Raw genomic sequence first — 17857 nt, 5'->3', positions numbered from 1 at the left:
GTCATGCCTTTGTCTTCAGAAGGAAATAGTAACAGACAGGAACCACGATAGGCAGGCACTAATAAAAGGAGCTGGAACAAATTCCCAGTTTGGGTATGACCTGATGAAACCAGGTTTTCCTTTCTGCATTTTTGCCCTAGAGAACAGCTGAGCAAAGTATTATTTGTACCTTTGTCACAGAAGACCCTGTCCTAACCCTGTGCAAGTTCACCCATATAAAGCATGTTCTCTATGTTACTGCCAACATCAGTAAGCCTGGGAGTGATTCGCTTCAGGCATTCAAATCGTGGATAATTCACTACATCCTCCTAGCAGATGCTCAGAACAAGGCATCTACTTTCCCAGGGCTCCCGAACAGTTCACAGGAGAATCTTGCTCTGGTTCTACAAGAGCAAGTCCCTTGGTCACTGGGAGCAGTGTGAGCAGATTCAAAGGTGCAGTTGTAAGACCTAGAGGAAAGCTGGATGCATCTGGCTTGTAAAGACCAGGCTAATTCTTCCCCTTTTCTGCAGCTTTCTGTCTTATTCTTTGGGTCTACTGGAGACATGTTTATTGGGGTGATAATGAACTGCCAAAGAAGCAAGACAGCTGAGTAACCTAAATAGAGTTTCTCACACTCTAAAAATGTGAAGTAGCAAAATGGGTTGAATTCTGGAAGCTTGGAACTTGCATGATAATCATCATATTGAGCAGCTGGTGAAAAGGAAGAGCTGGCACCCAGGCAGTAAACCTGGCCCAAATATTACACAATAGAAGTATACAGGTCGTTTTATGTGAAGAGTGAAGATATAGTGGCATCCTTCCGGTCTGTTTTTTTACAAAAAACTAAACCTATCTATATTTAACTTTATAAATTTCTCTGCCGCCTTCAGGACATAAGCATTGGTATCAGAGCAGGATGTGCGGGTGGGGAGATTTCCACGGTCTGCAGTAATAAAAGTGTGAACTGCATAATCTGGGTAAATCCCCTAAGAAAAAATCCAATCCCTGAAATAACATTTTTCAGAGCAGAAATAGATCAGTTTGCAGGAGGTAGCAAGGGAAGAACAAAAGTGACTGAAAGAAAAAATAAAAGGAGCCCACTAAGGCCACAGTTGGTAAGTCTATCTGTAACCTCAACTTGCCCAGCACACAGGAGAATTTAGTGCACACAGCAGCTCAAACTTAAATCTGAAATATTTAAAATATTTCAGAGTTCCCTGCATACAGATGGAAAAGTGTCAAAGGTTACATGGTAGCAGGTTTTATAAAGGCACCTCAGCAGAGAAGATGTAGGAGACCTAAAAAATTCATCAGGCTTTGTCTCCTCATCTTAAAGGATAGACTTACTGTATTTTTAAGATACTTAAGACAGTTATATTTAATTCCTTTCTATTACGGATACAGAATTTCTGTACCATGCAATATATAGCGGTCCCAAAAGTCTTGAACAAAAGGAGTGTTCAATGTAGCACTGCACCGTCATACAAGGTCAGGTTCCAGAAATGAGATACCTGTGTTAGCGAGATATTCCAGCTCACCCAAGGAGCCCTTTCAGGAAAACTATGTAGTTTGTGTGTAGAGCTCTACAGACTTGTCCTCACATCTTCCAGCTCTGCAGCCAACTTGGCCCTGGACAATTGGTGTATTTCTACCTAACTGTGTATATATATATATATATCATGCTCTACTGTAGAAGGGTCCTGAAGCCCTTAAATGACTGAGGCTTTATTTAAGAGGATTATAACCTATTAGTCACCCAGGTGGATGATGACATATGATTTATGTCTGTAGTTCATGCCTTAAAAGCAACAAAGAATTTTAATTAAAAAATGGACAAGAAATCATGATCTTTGAAATTAAATAAAATTCAAATACACATAAACAGGTTACTGTCTCATAAATGTATAATTAAATATAAATAAAATTCTTAGACCATATGTTTTTGTATATACATGTCAACCTGGTTATATACTCGTTAGACTTAGAGAGCATTCATATTCTGGTTTTGGCTTGCTACACTCAAATATTTGCGTTTGCTACACATGGAGTTTGGGATTAAAGTGAAAAAGCAACATGAACAGGTAGATTTGTGGCAAGAGTGGATACAAAAATATGTCGGTCCCTACCTTCCTCCCCAGTTCAGCAGTGAAGAGTCATCAGTTGATAAAGATAGTGTAAAACAGGAATAGTTAGCAGCTGTCACTGAAATCAGCTCCTGTGTCTATGTCAGTGACACCTGAATCTGGCTCTGTTGATGTGTTTCCTTCCTTACAGTCATTCTTATTTTTTTCCCTGTCTAATGTCTGGCCCATCATCAGCTTGAACTCGCCATGGAAAACTCAGAATGGCTGATCTCACCTGTTAAATCCTGCTAGTTCTGATGTAACTACCAGATTCTTTATTACTCCAGGCCAAAAATCTGTGATTATGTTCTTAGACCTATGTGCGTCTTTCCTTCTACATGCATTGTATCAAACCGGTACCTTCTCTTTCACAGCAGCTCAGCCTGTCCAGTTCTCCCACGTTTCCCTCTTGCCTTGACCCTCACAGCATCTTCCCGTCAGACCTCCTACGACGCATTGCATCACGCCACGATTACGCCAAATGAAGTGCAGTTGCCAAGACCCCTATCTGAACATTTGATCAAACTGCTCCCCCCTTCATGTCCCTCCGCTAACTCATCTCTTATCTCATGAAGAAATCAAGCTGCCAGTCACTACATTCAAAGAATTTCTTAGCTCTCCCCCCACTACTTGCCACCCTTGCTGAATCTCTTCTCCCCCCACATCCTCTCATCTCCAGCAGCATTGCTGCCCTCAGAGGTCTACGTGTTGGTGTCTCATCTCTTTGCTGTCCTGTATGCCTTGGTTTTTCTGCAGAGCTGTAGTGTCACACCCTTCCATTTCTATTTATATTTAATTTTCTGAGAAGACAACATGTACATCTCTGCCAACAGACTGCAACCCCCCTTGGCCCAAGCTACAAAGACTTTTCAGAAAGTCCTTAACACATGACAATTAGTGCAAAGAAGAGACTAGAAAGAATAACATAGTCCTAAATAAGTGTTCATAGCAAAAAATGCAATGACATTACAAACTGTGGTTTGTTTGACACAAATCAAGCAAAATGCTATTAAGATCAATAGCTTTTGGGGGGGAATTCGCTGTGCTAGCAGAGTGAAGTCCATACAATTTGTTGGGGCACTCTACTGCCTATGTTCTGGTTCATTAATTACAAGAAAGGGTCTCAGAGCATAGTTTAAACCAGCAAATTCTCAAGCATGAGGAAAGTTACATGCACGCAAAAGTGGTCCTATATTTTAGAGGTGCAAGCACTTAAACAAGGTCTGGAAATATCCGAATAGCTGCTGTTTACACAGAGTGTGATTTTAGAAAACTCACAGCAGACTGAATTTTTTATATATGTGCATTGTATGAGACAAACTGTTTTGTAGAAGAATTGGGAAATTTGGCCCGAGTATTGATTCTAGTCTACAAATAGATATGAAATCCCCCTTGGTAGCAGTAAGTATTTTTCAGGAGATCACAGGCTTGTGTTATCTTTCTTGTTCAACCACAGGAGTTCCTTGGAACTCAGTCACTCTGCCAAGAAATGAAACACAGCTGCGCTAGACTTGCGCACTCTGTGCTGCATCTCGTCTTCAGCAAGACCACCACATACAGAGAGATATACGTAGGGATCAACTGCACAACAGCTTCTGTTTGTCCTGGTTCCTGTTCCATGATACTGGATTGCCTTTAGCAAATTCTCTTACAGACCTGTATGTCAAGTGCTATCTTTAAATTGTATTTTTATGGCAAAAGCAGGTTCTCAATTGGCATTGAACAAAATTGGCAAGGAACATTTCATGATCCCTGGAACATTCTGCCTAAACAATATAACAAAAAAGAGCAGGGAAGGGATATACCACCTCTTCTTTGGGGAGGGATAACCAATACATTCTGTTGAGAAATACGGTTCACAAGTCTGTCTACGAACTGCCCTATAAAATCCAAGTCTTCGTTTAAACAAAGTTTGCAATTTTGATATTTGTTCAGCTTTTTTTTTCTCATGAACTGAATTTAAAATAATGAAGCATCTTCACTGGAGCTTGAAAACAACTCTAAAAATATATCAGCAATAGGGACCTGTCTCCTTATACCCTAATGCTATGTTGAACTAAAGCCAAAAGTCAGCACTGGTAAATTATTTAGATTGAAATAATTTTCAGAAATACCTAATTAATAAAAATACTTATCTTGCAGTTTCCCCACATTCTGCCAGACTCCATCGCTCCAATCCTCAATAGCATCAGCAATACACTTATACATACACTAATAAAAAATAAACAAAATATTAAAAATGGAAAAGCAGAGAAAAACAAATTGCATTTGTTTTAAAATATAACAGTGCTGTTGTACTGAGTGCATTAGGTACATACTAATTTTTTTTTCTAATTTCCATATTTAGCCTGGTGCAGACTTCCCTGAATGGTGCCCTGAAGTCCTGAGGAAACCAGTTGTGCTTGGTTTGATGTTTGTGCTCGCTTCACTGCTGATTACACTGGTCTTGATTGCATCCGCAGAGGGCATGCTGTGCCTGCGCCTCCTGGAACATCCACCCACAGACTCATTAGACTGCACCTGAAGCAGTCAGTAATCAGTAAATAGTAACCAATGATAATTAATTAGTTATCAGTTATTGTAACCGTTTGTTTTCAGTTTAAATATCTAAAGACTGCAAACATTTATCATTCCTTATACAAGCATATCCTGGATATAATTTACTTTGCTTACATAGTAGGAACTTTCATGTTATGTGGGAAAATTCCTCAAAATAAGTTCTATGAAATCTCTGAGACACACAATCAACTGTTACATACTCTAAATGGGAAAGCACCACTCCTTCAAAAAAAAATATGGATGCATGATCTATTTCTAAAAGGACAGGAGAGACACTCATCCTATACATCCATGTTCAGTGTGTGCATTTATAACTGTATTTACTGAATGGGCGAGTAGGAGAGAGATGCTTAATCATGCCACACCTCTTTTTAATTAATCCTTAATCATTGACTCACATCTACTGAATGTCCCCTCAAGTGTTATTTTTTCCACAACATTTACCTTAGCGTATATTTCAACATGTGCTGTTCGTTTTATGACTTCAGAGAGGATGTGGTTATGGTTTGACAGAAAGGAAGCTTTGCTGTAGATGGGAAGATAAAGCTCAAAGCACCTACGCTGCCTTTTGAACAAACTTTTTTTTTTTTTTTTAAATTAACTGTCTTCCTTCTTGTGTCTCTTTCTTGGACAGGCACTCAGTGCTCAGGGCAGGCATCCCATGTCCTGGGAGAGGACCATTTTTGGCTCAGCCATGAATAACTGTGTGCTCCTGGAGGAACTGCTGATCAAAAAATCCCAGCAGAAGAGAAGGACTTCACCCTCCAACTTTAAAGTGCGCTTCTTTGTCTTAACCAAATCCAAGTTGGCTTACTATGAACATCGCCATGGGGTACGTCAGCCATTTTCTCTCTCATAATAGAGTAATGGAGGCAAGGATGAAATTTGTTAAAGGAAGGGAAGGATGCTAATGGAGGGAAAGATGATCTTTGTTAAATTTTATTAACATTTCTGGTCCTTACTACAGCACCATTCACTGAAAATTGCAGAATGGTCAAACGGGTCATTTACAGCTCTGGTCAGTGGACGTTTGGTGTGCATGGAGGAATAAGACCGCCCTGCTATTTTACAGAAAGGATGTAGTTTTATTGTAGGAATTTAGCATGGGCTGTTATAACTGGTGTGTGTAACAGCTGTGTGAGCGTATGCCTGGCAGTTCACATGAGTACAGGGGTGGCCTGGAGTGGTGTATTGTGAAGATCTCAAGTATACCTCAATTACATCTGTGAAAAAAGTCATCCACAGATCTTCAGTCGCTCATTCTTTTCTTCAGGGCAGCAGACTGATGGCTGGTAGGAGACCAGTCTTGCATTTTAAAATAAATTCAGCTGCCATGTGTAAAATGTCTAGTCTTCGGAGTTAGCTTCAGAAGGGATGTGATGATGAGATCCATGCTCAGACTAGGCATTGTTTCTCCAAGCTTGCATTTCCCTGATTTGCTAAGTATGAAAAAAATTAGAAGTCAATATGTGCACCCCATTGTGCTAAGTGTTCTAGTGAAGTGAGAATTATTTCCTTCTTCTATTTAGCTGGATGTTTGCTGAGCCTCATTACAGTTGTAAATAATATTGCTTGTTTTCCAACAGTCACTGAACATGCTGTTAATCTGTTATATTTAGGCACTGTTACTGTATGCAGAGCAGAACTGGGGATCATGCTGCCTTGCTATCCAGCACTGGCAACTTCAGACCATCTGATCTGGCTCAGTTGCAGGAAATTAAGTTAAAACTGAACCCAACAAGAAAAGCGAAGTATGATGTGCCCTTGTATTTTATCACAACCTACTTGAGGTTGGACACCAGCTTTAAGGGTTGTCAATTTTGCTTGCAAGTTATTTCTCTCAAATATGCCCACCAAAATGTTTTTCTTGCTTTTATTTTATAGTCCATGTTTATCTTGCCTCCATATTTAAATAGGATAATATTTATTGCTGCGTACTGTGTCTATATTTGGGTTGAGACTCTCTTTGTCTGCTCTCCAAACTGTCTTCCAAATGCCATTATTTTAAGATTTTAAATTCCATTATAACTATCCCACTTAATTATTCTGGGTTAAATTTTCAAAAGCATCTAAGTGATTCTGATGTAGGTATTTAGAGAAATCTTCACAAATAGTTTTCTTTGGTGCTTTTTGACTCTTGGTGGACTTGAGATGAATTCAACGTACACTTTGCCTAGATACTTTTGCGGAATGACAGTAGGTGTCTGTTGTGTCAGCATCTTTAGACACTGAAATAGTTTGGAAAATCTGACTTGGTGACTTTCAGTGGGGCATAGATTTCATATGCTATGTGAGTGTCCTGGAAATTTTCTCCCCTAGTCTTCCTAAAGGTCAATTAGGTGAGAGAAGGGTTTGATATATTATCTACTTTATGTTATATATTATGTATTTTAAACATGCACATATTATATCCGTGTAGACATGTATATGTAAACACACATGTAACTTCAGGCCCTTATACACATTTGAGGGACGGTGGGTAATTACTGGGCTCATTTTCCTGAAACGCTGATTTTTTTCTGACACAAACTGTCAAAATCAGGTTGTTGCATGAATAGAACAACTTCTTATGAAATTGGGAGAAAAGAGTTAGTCCTGTGAAATACTCCCAGAACCAGTCCTCAGCCTCTTCAGTAATCATCCCCCAAACCAGACCATCCCGATGAGACCTCTGCGTGGTCAGGCCATTGCTGGTCTGGAGGGGAAAGCTTAGGGCAGCCCATGCAAGCACCATCTTATTTTGTGCTGAGAATGGAGTGAACCCCCAGAAAATGAGTTCACAGCTAGTGAAGGGAAAATTACGGTACCTGCCCAACACATGGGCTAAGTCCATCACCGTGACTGAACCAGGACCAGGGAGTGTGCGCAGGCGTTGAAATCGATGGTCTGTCGTGCTCGTTCTGGAGCGCAGGCCCTGGCACAGGTTTGGCTCCGCTCTGCGGGGACTCTCTTAGATAATTTGTGGGACTTGCAGGGGTTAGCACAGACTGTCCCCATTGGCAGCAGGCAGTTCGCATTTGGTCCCCCTGTTCTGGAGGTTTAGGGCAGAGCAGTAGGGATGTCGCTGTTCTCTGCCAGCTGGCTGCAGGGATGGGGAGTATCCTCAGGCATTTGTACTGCACCATATATATGGGACCAGCAACTGTCTGGGCTTTTGAAGTATCTGTTTTTCAAGGGAAATCTCTGTGGATGTTTTCTATAAGAGTTTTCAATGAGTTTCTTTAAGAAGCCCTTACCAACCTGTCCAGTGGCTTACTGTACTTGGCATTCAATACTATATGGTATCCACCTCTCTGGTCCCCAGTCAGTCAGTAAAAACAGCCTGTGCATAAAGTCAGGTAAAACAATTAGTGAACTGCTTAATGGTTTGAGAAGTCCCACAGTTTTCAATTGAGTGGCTTAAAGTAAAGCATACGCTTAGGCATTAAGCCCAGGCTTATAAGTTTTGCCTGTCTTTAACAGAGTTTAGCACCCAGGCCCTTTCTTTGCATTCTGATGCTGTGGGTATAAAAAGGTGTTTAAACATTTACTGTAGCAGTCCGAAGCAAGGAAATAAACAGGTCAAAGAGATACAGGGATAATTCTGTAAATGATACCAAAAGCTGTCCAGACAACCGACACCATAAAGGCAAATTTTTGCAATAGCTGTAATAGCATTTTCATTGTAATGGCCATAGCTAGACAGAAAGCACTGTTCTCCTCAGGGGCCAAGCACACACTTGCCATTAATGTTAATGAAAGATATTTACATATCTCATTAGGAGAATGAGCCCCCAATAACTGACAACAATAAGAAGCTGTGTTTTCTGGAATTCATTACGCAGTGCACAATGCAGGGCTGTCTTAACATAAAGCAAAGCCCTGATAACAGGCACATGTATTCAACCCCCGTCTCTACTGAAATACATCAGAAATGCCTTTATTATAACATGCAAATCAATTCCACGGGCAAAAATTCTTCATTTCCAGGGTCTGATTTCATAGCTACTGTGCATCTGAGTAAACGAGCACATGGGAGTCATCATTTTAACTATTTCAATGAGTTTGATCCTCAGCAGAATAACTGACAGTGAAGACACTATGTGATACTCTCAGGGTGCCAGTAGACCTGCAGTACTGCAAAAGAAACAGACAAGTGAATCCCTTTGGAGAGGTGTCTAGGACGGAGTTTCACATGTCCTTACTTAGCAAACAGACTTAAACTGGTGAGTTACCTATACGCCATCCGCCTAATGGCTTACAGTCTTTGGTAAATCCTTCAGGTTAGCAGACATGAGAGTGAAGAAAGATAGTTTAGTATTTCAGATACTAAGTAGAGGTTCTTGCATAGTCTTCGGCATGCCACATCCCTACCTAGATGGGGACAAGCAGAAACGAGCATCTCTCCCTGTATTTCAAACTGGCTGTAGTCTAAAAGTGGCACAGATGCCTGAGGCTGATGCTACACTTAGTGAATAGGCCACCGTCTCTAGACTAGTACCACACTAGTGTGGTACCATTACCATTACACGATCTCTGCTTCAGAGCTGCTCATCTTGGCATGGCTCAGACCTGCGGAGAGTGCTTGGATCTGCCTGTATCAACTATGGAGAAGCACTCCATGTCCCTATGCCACAGTTTTGTCTCTTCAAAAACAGGCATCTTGCCCTATACAGGCATTCTGAGAATCATTTCAGGGCTGGGAAAGTTGTACCTAACACCTGGGAAGTTCAGGCACATAAATATTTTTAAATTTTATACCTTCATGCAGTCATGGGCTATTACTAGTCCAGTTTTTAAAGGCAGCAATGAAAGGTGCACACAGAAAAGGACCGAGTTCCCTTTTCATTTACATCAGCACTATTCTTCCTACACTGGTCAGATGCTCAAGAGGTCACATAGCATGAGTCAGCCTTGTCCTGGGCTCTTTCATTCAGGTCTTTGATATTCAGATATAAAGATGGGACTTCAGTGTGTCTTGAAATTTGCTTTCAGCCTCTTGTTCCAGGAGAACAAAGGAATAAACTTGGCTGAAAAGCCTTTTATCAGCATCCTAAAAATGCTTTAGCTGCTTCTGATGCATTATCTACACATTGGGTTACTTGCAGCAGTCCAGCTACCCACAGTAACAAAAGCAGCACTTTGTTCCTCGGTCCAGCAGTCCATTTTACCTTTATTATTCTATACAGGATCCAACTTATCCATCCTGCCCTGGAAAGACTTGTTTTTTTCCCCCCAGACTCTAATGTAAACAGACTAAAACTTTTCTTCTCTGTTCTGGTATTCCTGTAATTAGAGTGACCGTTCATACCATTTCTCATTGCTTTGTGTATTCTGAATACCTTAACATTCATGAAGCTATAATCCTCATCTAAAGTGAATTTAATTATGATTTTAAAGACTACCTTCCAAATAAATGCATATCTGAGTAGATACGTCATTCTTCATAACTTGTCATATATTTATTAACAAGTTCTGTTTGCTTGCCAGAATTTTCAATACCATCTGTCTTCTGATGCATATCTCCAACTAATTTATTAATAATACACATATCTCCCACAAAGAAATCAGGCTTGGCATCTGTCTACTTCACACCTGTTTCAATGAATTTTTATGTAATAAAATCAATACAACCTTAAATAAGATGGAGACAAGGTACAAACCTGTGCCTAATATTAAATGAATCCTTTAATACACCTCTGTAAATTTAAAATGGATTTTTTAATAATCCAGATTGTATTATTGGAGTTGCGGGAGGATTAAGTTCATATTGTTTGCCACAATGAGCCTCATTTCTATTGTGAAATCACAGAATCATGGTAATACTGGCTAGAGGGTACTTCTTAAATTCATTTAGTCGGACTTCATGCACAGGGCCAGCATTACATCAACACTGGAGTGGGACTATCGCCAATACTAGAACAAGTCAGCTGTAGCATTGACTAGCCACTGCTTGAAAGCCAAGGACAGAGATTTCACATCTTTGGGCAATCTGTTCCGATGCATCTTATCGAATGTTTTTCTGGATACTTACAAAGTTCCTGTCTATTGTAGTTCTCATTCACGACTTCTGCGGCATGATTCAGGGTGGTGATACTGTCTAGACAAGATTCCTTTAAGCAAAATGCATGTTGTTCTGTGTCTGGTATCTATGGCCTTTCTAACTCTACAAATATGTGGTAGAGTCTGGTAATAAAAATAGCTCCTTTTTGCTGGAATAACTAATTTTATCTTCCAGAATTTGATTATAATAATTTTCTTTTTACACTTTCTGCGCATACCAGTTCTGCTCCTACTAGATCTTTGCCTGGGTATTTATTGTTCTTTAATCTTCCAAGAATTTTTAAAAATTACTTCTGAGTATTGTCTTCCCAGCAAACGTTAGATACTTCCATTTTCTTCAAATTACAAAGCTCAGATCTTTCTTTTGTTGGAGAACATTAAGAATGCGGCAAAATCTTCAACCCATGTTTTCTTTTATATCTTTAAGAATGAAAAAGGATGGCAAAAAGAAGTTAGTGGCTGCAACTGCTTTAGTCAGGTATGGCAGTGACCGAGGACTGCAGTGGAGCGCCCATGGATGAGTTACAGCAGTGAAGCAGACACAGCCCTCCAGCTGCCTCCCCAGACTCCTAGGTGTGCTTCTCCATCTCTACTGCTTAGATGAATGGAGGCATCGTAGGCACTGATTGCAGCTGATTTTGTCATTCAACAGAGTTCAGTGCAGTCTGCATCCAGGGTATGCCCACCTTTAGAACACCTTCATGTTCTTTAGATGTGAAAAAAACTGTAAAACAAATTATTATTTTTTTTTAATTCAAGAAGGAGGACAAAATAGTTATGACAGACATGTAAACCAAACAGCTACATTTAGGAATTTAAATGTCAAATATAATGGGGTATATTGGAGGTATTAAAGCATAATGCAACAGTCAGAGCTCTACTGAAAATCCTAGTATTATCAATTATCACCTCTTTCCGATTCTCCTTTGGAGTACTTAGTATTGGCAGGAAATACAAAATCCCTTACAACTTTCTTTCAAAATTCAAATTGCTCAATTTAGGTTTCAAATTTCATTTTAAAATTGTTTAAATTGATTTATTTCCCATAAAACCTCAAACTATCGGTGTTCCTAGTAAGAGAGAGAACTCCCAAAATACTGAACGATGCTAAGGTTCAGGCAAAATTTCTATCAATCTGGCAATCAACAGTTCTTAATATCCTAACTATTAATGATAAAAACAGCACATACGCAATGCATAGATAAGGGATATGATAAGGGCTAGAAAATAATTGTATCAACACAGTGTTCAAGGAGGTTCAAGTTCGTATTCGAGTCTTTTGGTCAGTGGAAAATTACTGTAGCAGGGGAATTACCATTAAAAATAAGTCCATGTTGTTCCAGTGATATCTCATAAGCTCCTAGTTACTTTTTTCTGTGTTGTTCTTAATTGCTATCTCAGCACCAACACATGACTATGAGAGACCCATAGTCCAAGTAGCAAGTAAACTGGAGACTGCAACACCTTAGGCATAAGCAGAATTTGGGCAGCTCAGCAAACCAAGAAATGCCTGTCCAGATTACTTCAGAAGCTCAGCAAGGCCTGAAGAAAATCATACTTGAAAGGCAGCAACATGTCACTAATTTAAAAAGATGAAGTTCACCAAGCCAGTTGAGCTCTCTGCCATTGGAAGGTGTTACACCTTGCACAACGGTTCTGCTGCATGTTGATACTAATCTGTCTGCAAAGAGACAGACAGGTCTGTTGGAGTGGTCTGTTCGTTGGCCCATTTATTTCCTACCAGTGGTTAGACCTGTAATGGTGCCTCTTGCCTTGAAGCCATGCACTCATATCATCCATAAAATGACATTTTAATAGCTCAAGTAGAGATTTAACACTGTATGGCTATGGTAAATATTTTCTTATGGAGTTATGTGGAGAGAAATCAGAGCAAGCAATGGATATGTGTTCCTATATTATTCCTAAAGCTTAATTTTAGCACACGAGAGTATAAAACTGTGATCACAGATCACACCAGAGGTCTGTGAGCCAAGTGGCCTGTCTCTAGGAGTGGTCAGTACCTGCTATTTAGAGTAAAACTACAAAAACAGCCTCGAATGTTTTCCTGGAAGCCAATAGGAAATATCTTGAAGGATCTGACCGTACAAACTTAAACGTTATTTAACCTTTTTAATCTCAGAGACAGCTCTATGAGAGAAAGACTCTTCAGCCTTAAATATTTTTTTCAATCATTTTGAAATCAGCCTGAATTATTCTGAAGACGGGCATTTTTATGTTAGGATTTGTTGGGGTTTTCCTATTTTGTGTCAGCCTGAGCTCATTGCTCTCAGGTGCTACCCAAGACTGTGTGCTGAGGCAGGAGCAGCCCACTCCGATACCCAGCTGTGACCATGTCCCTTTGCTCTTCATAGCTGGGGGAATATTTAGAATTGATTACTGTGCTCTTAATAGCAACATCGTAAAATTGTCACTTTGTTACTTAAGACATCCACCCCTGTGGGCATGCAGCTGCAGCTGTGGGTTCTGGGAACACAAGAGCCCTCTCTGTTTTTGCTTCTGTTCACTCTTAGCCCTAATCAGCTGAGTGGAAACGATTTCTGCTCTTTTTTTTTGTCCTGTTTGTGCCTGTGTATCAACAGCGCAGGTGTTTCTGTTCTTAAAAGCAGCGGGGTTGCATTAGGCATGCTTGATGGACCAACTTAGACTCCATAGTCTTCATGATGTGGTAACATACATGAGGGGCAAAAAAGTGTGAAGACCCCAGGTTGAATTTACAGCACTGAAGTTCAATAAATCCACTTTTCGATATGGAAGTGCAGCCAAAGGACAGCAACACAGATGGAAGCTGAGCACCGTATTTCCAAATTTTAGAAAGGGAACTGATTTTCACAAAAAACCCCTACTAAAAGGCACACGTGAAGTTCAGCCTGCATTCAAGTACTGCCCTAGGGCAGCTGCATTGCCTCTGCTCCCTGAAACTAGCTCATGCCCCCACCTGAGCCTGTTTTGACCTCCCCATCACCATGGTGCACATGTACCACGGTTTAGAAACCAGCACGATAAAGCTACAGGTGAGAGTAGTATGATATGGTTAAGTCTTATTATTGTCATTACTAATTTGTTGTTACTAGTAAGAGCTGTGGATAGGGGCCTCGAGAGCATTCACGGTGCAAGTATAAGCCCTCTGCAGAGGTACGTTAGTCCTCTTAAGGCCAGTGCCTGCAGCAGATGTTGAAGCCACTGCTCTCGCCAGCACAGCAGTCTCTCGTTGCCACTCTAAAAATACTTCAGTGTGCATGCAAGCCTCTTTTCACACTTACATGCACTTTATTCTAGTGGTGTGCAGAAGTTAAAGTTTTTGCTTTTTTTGCTTTTTTTTTTCCCTGCCTGTTCCTGAGAGACTGTATATAGCATTGAAAAAAATAACCTGCTTTAATTTCACCACCTCAAGCCCACAGAGTAAGAAACCCCCAAATCAGCTTCTGCCTCTGTCCAGGCTGCACACTGAGCGCAGCCGGAGCAGGTGACACGGAGCAAGGGGTCATGCCAAAGGCCAAGGCAAAGACCCCTCATCTACTTAACCACCAATTAAGAATAGTTCCTTCTAGTCAAGACAGTAAGTGAAAACAGGGAATGAACTTTGGCTCAGATTCTTAAAAAAAAAAACCCTGATGCTACAGAGAAGGTCATTAAATGCTTTTATTGATGGAAATGTTTTTGCGGCTGAGCTTACAGAGGACTGGAATTTCCTACCTTGCTTCACCGCGGCTATAAATTAGCTTTCCCCTACCCTTCTACGGAGAGAAAATATCCAGCTGCAACTGGGGAGCGGTGGGCAAACATGGGCTCATGGATGGACCTTGTGGCGGGAGGAAGGACTCCCTATCCAAGGGGGGACACAGCAGGGCTACAGGGGGGTCTCTACTCCTTTCTGCCGTGAGGTGCCTGGCTGGGCTGGGAGGAGCAGCTGGCATTGCAAAGGAAGGGACGCGCGGGTGATGGGGATGAGGTACGGGGAGACGGAGAGGTGAACGCAAACGCCCAGTGACGCAGGGCAAGGAAAGCCCAGCTGCAGCACGGAGAGCCCTTGGTAGTGACCGCTGCCGAGGAGTTTGGGGCCGCATGAATCTTAATTGCTTGGTTTTCCCCTCACAGCACAAAAGAAACAAGATACAAGTTCATATACAACTTTTGAACCGAGCCGGCTTTATGAAACATGGCATGCTGCCTTTCTGCCTGCCAGCAAATGCTGCCTGCTCTCTCCTCCCGTGATCCCTGGGATAAGGCTCTGCCTACCCCTGCCTTACCTCTCCCTGGCATTTGGCCTCCCTCCCTTCCCTCTGCTTCCAGCACCGGTGGCTACTTTTTTTGCCAGGTCCGTTTGATAAATACAGTGGGGTTCAGCAAAACCTTTAAGCATCCACCGAGGGACCTTTGGCAGCACATTTGATGAATGGGCTTCACAAATAGCACCAGCAAAGTGTTAGCCAGAAAGTAGCAAATTCCTCAGACTGCACAGCCCCATATCTTACAAGATCTTAGACGTTCGCAAAGCCTGAGGGTGCAGAGCCACGGTCAGGAAATGTGCTCACGGCGCAGATCCGTCACCTGCAGCCGCTGCTGCCGGCTCGCCATGGGCTCCACATCCCCGCTCCTTCCCCTGCCCCAGACCATGGGCTGGCGAAAAGTGATTCATTTTGTTGGGTGGCCAGGCTGCCGTGGCATGGGTGAGCAGGAGCGTTGGTGGTTGTGTAGTCTTAGCACGTGATAAATGCCGGGTGGCTCATTCCCCAAGCAAGCACGGTGAGATGCCGCCTTGTGTTGCAGGGCAGGGCTATCTCAATTGTACCATAGTCGATTGTCCTAGTGTCTAAGGCAAATGGGGACCATTGTGGTCATCTAGTTTATGCAGTAGACACAAACTAAAGAATTAATCAGTGAAAGAGCTGCTGGAGCTGTGTGGCAAGAGGAGGTGAAATACCAAAGATGAAGACAATAATGTGTTGGGCTTGTGATGCACCCAGCTCCGTTCAGAGCTGTTAGCTCTCCTTTCTGGAATTGCCATATTGCAAACAACAGACCAAAAGAAATAGAATAGAACGGACTGGTCTGCAGCACACTGTACTCCTCGTGGGACAGCAGCATGCCTTGGTTATCTTTCCACACACATTATGCAGTAAGACCACTGATGTTTTCTCTGACCAACCAGCTAAAACATCTACTTAACTATACTCTGGGCAGACTGAAAACAACAAATGGAGATCTGTCAGCATATTTTGTCTTGCCCTTTTAGGAACAAGTCTCTGAGGTTTTTTGGAGACCATTTTTAAGAGGCTTTTCCTCTCCACTCCCTTCCAAATGGCCCAGTTGCTTTTGTTGGCTTAAAGTGCAGTCAAGCATCACAAAAGCAGGGATATATTTAGTTTCCAGCCCAGTTTCTGGGTAATGCCTGGTTTGTGAGTGGTAATTCCAGTTGTTTGTGCTGCTACAGGACTGTAATTGCTTTCTATCAACAAAGTCCCATCTGCGGAGGATCTGCAGGGCAATGCACTGGCTGTGAGACGCACCCTGATGTTGCACTGCAACATGAGATTATGAGGAGCTTCCGCTGCTGAATTATGTGATTAAAAGGAGCACAGTAGGTGATGAGAGCTGCAGAATCCCTGCACAAAGCTCCTTGAGAAGGCTGGACCTTGTCTTTCAGCAGAGTCCAGAAAGGTATCAACAAAAACCAGTCTGCAGTGAAAGAGCAGAGCGTGTGACTGGCACGGCATTGCTTCCTGAAGCCTCAGAGGAGGAGTGCATGTGGTTAAGCCCTGGGACTTCAAAGGAATAAGATGAAGGAGGGTTCAATGCTAGCAAAATTGAAGGGTTTTGTAGGAAATAAATGGCTTTGTGTCTCATCAAAAGGGTAGAGGTCCCAGGGGCAGAACAAATGGTAGAGGAGGTTGTGGAGAAGAGACAGAGGAAGCCAAGTCTGGAAGAAAGAATTGAATAGACAAGAATGAGAGAAAATAGATGGTGAAAATGGAGGGCAGTAAAGCCTTCTAAGGCTTGGCAATACTCTCAATAGTTAATTGGTATTTACATCTGGGGGTGCTTTACGGCCTTGGGTTTATTGATACACAAAAATCCCAGTCCACCTCATAGAGCTACATAGGCAGATGTTGTCTACAGGAGACAGTCCTGGCAGTAAATCCAGAGGCTCTGGTTAAAGTGCAAGCAAATACAAATACAAAAGTTAAATACACCAGCAAAGTCCAGCAGGAGCAATGTGAGACCACACCGTAATAATTTCCCTCTCTTTCCTCAAGTCCAAGTATACAAAGGCAAAATAGCTAGTTGTGCAAGAATGAGGTTTGAGGAGCCTTGGGGCCTCTCTGTTTTGAGGCTGTTTGACAGTACGCTGTGGCAAACCTCACCCCACCTCCAGTGGCATCAGCTGCTTCCCTGGTTTAGACTAAATGTGATGATGAAAGGTAGCAACAGAGCAGGAGTGAGGGTCAGCACAGCGGTGGGGACGGCGCTGCCGGCAGGGCAGAGCTGCAGGGTCACGGTGATGTAGGGAGCAAGGGGCAAGAGGGAGCTGGAGGGTGAAGGACACGAAGGGTTGGGGTCTGAGGGAGGGCGAGAAGGTTGCCAAAGTCTTGCTGTGTCTCCGAGTGATAACCCGTGACAGGGACAACACAATCGCTGAAGTTCATGCTCTCTCCCGTTGACAGGCGCTTGTGTTTGAAAAACAGAAGCTTTTGCAGTGTTTGGGGGGGTTCTTAAATCTCACCGATTTCCGTCACGTTGTCACAAAGCTGAGCTAGGAGACAGCTAGCGTTTAATCCCTACTGAAACGAATCAAAACAGGAAACCCGTTTGCCTCCAAAGAGCGAATGCATTTGTAGTGAATCCTTCAGAAGCGTGCACCAGATACCAAGCCTTCGTTTAGCTCCCACCTGCCCTGAGCCGGCGTCCGCCTCACCCGTCTCTTGCAAAAGCTGAGTGCCACTCAACAAGGAGCTACGGGGCGAGGATTTGGTAGCAGATAGGGTACGCCGAGGCAGTTGGGATACTTGGATGTCTGTTCTCTTCCTACCTTTTCCTAACTGCTGATACTGTTATCTAGGTATCTGGTATATGATGAATAATAATGCAGCAGAAGCTGCCAGAAAAAAAGTTTTGTCGGCAAGCTTTTGAAG

At 42.2% G+C, this 17857-nt stretch overlaps 1 protein-coding gene across 1 annotated transcript in view; it reads left to right on the top strand.

Annotated features, from left to right (window-relative positions):
* Positions 1–4831: 4831 nt before the first annotated feature.
* Positions 4832–17857, top strand: part of ITK (IL2 inducible T cell kinase) — a 33302-nt gene continuing 20276 nt past the window's right edge. The window contains exon 1 of the mRNA XM_009912581.2: positions 4832–5496. Coding sequence (XP_009910883.2) covers positions 5326–5496 — 171 coding nt within the window. The 5' untranslated portion in view covers positions 4832–5325. The remainder of the gene's footprint in view (positions 5497–17857) is intronic.

This window comes from Haliaeetus albicilla, chromosome 27 (genome assembly GCF_947461875.1).
Source record: "Haliaeetus albicilla chromosome 27, bHalAlb1.1, whole genome shotgun sequence".
In the NCBI taxonomy this organism is placed as follows: domain Eukaryota; kingdom Metazoa; phylum Chordata; class Aves; order Accipitriformes; family Accipitridae; genus Haliaeetus; species Haliaeetus albicilla.
Note: the sequence above shows the minus strand (reverse complement) of the source record. Positions and strands in the feature narration are given on the sequence as shown.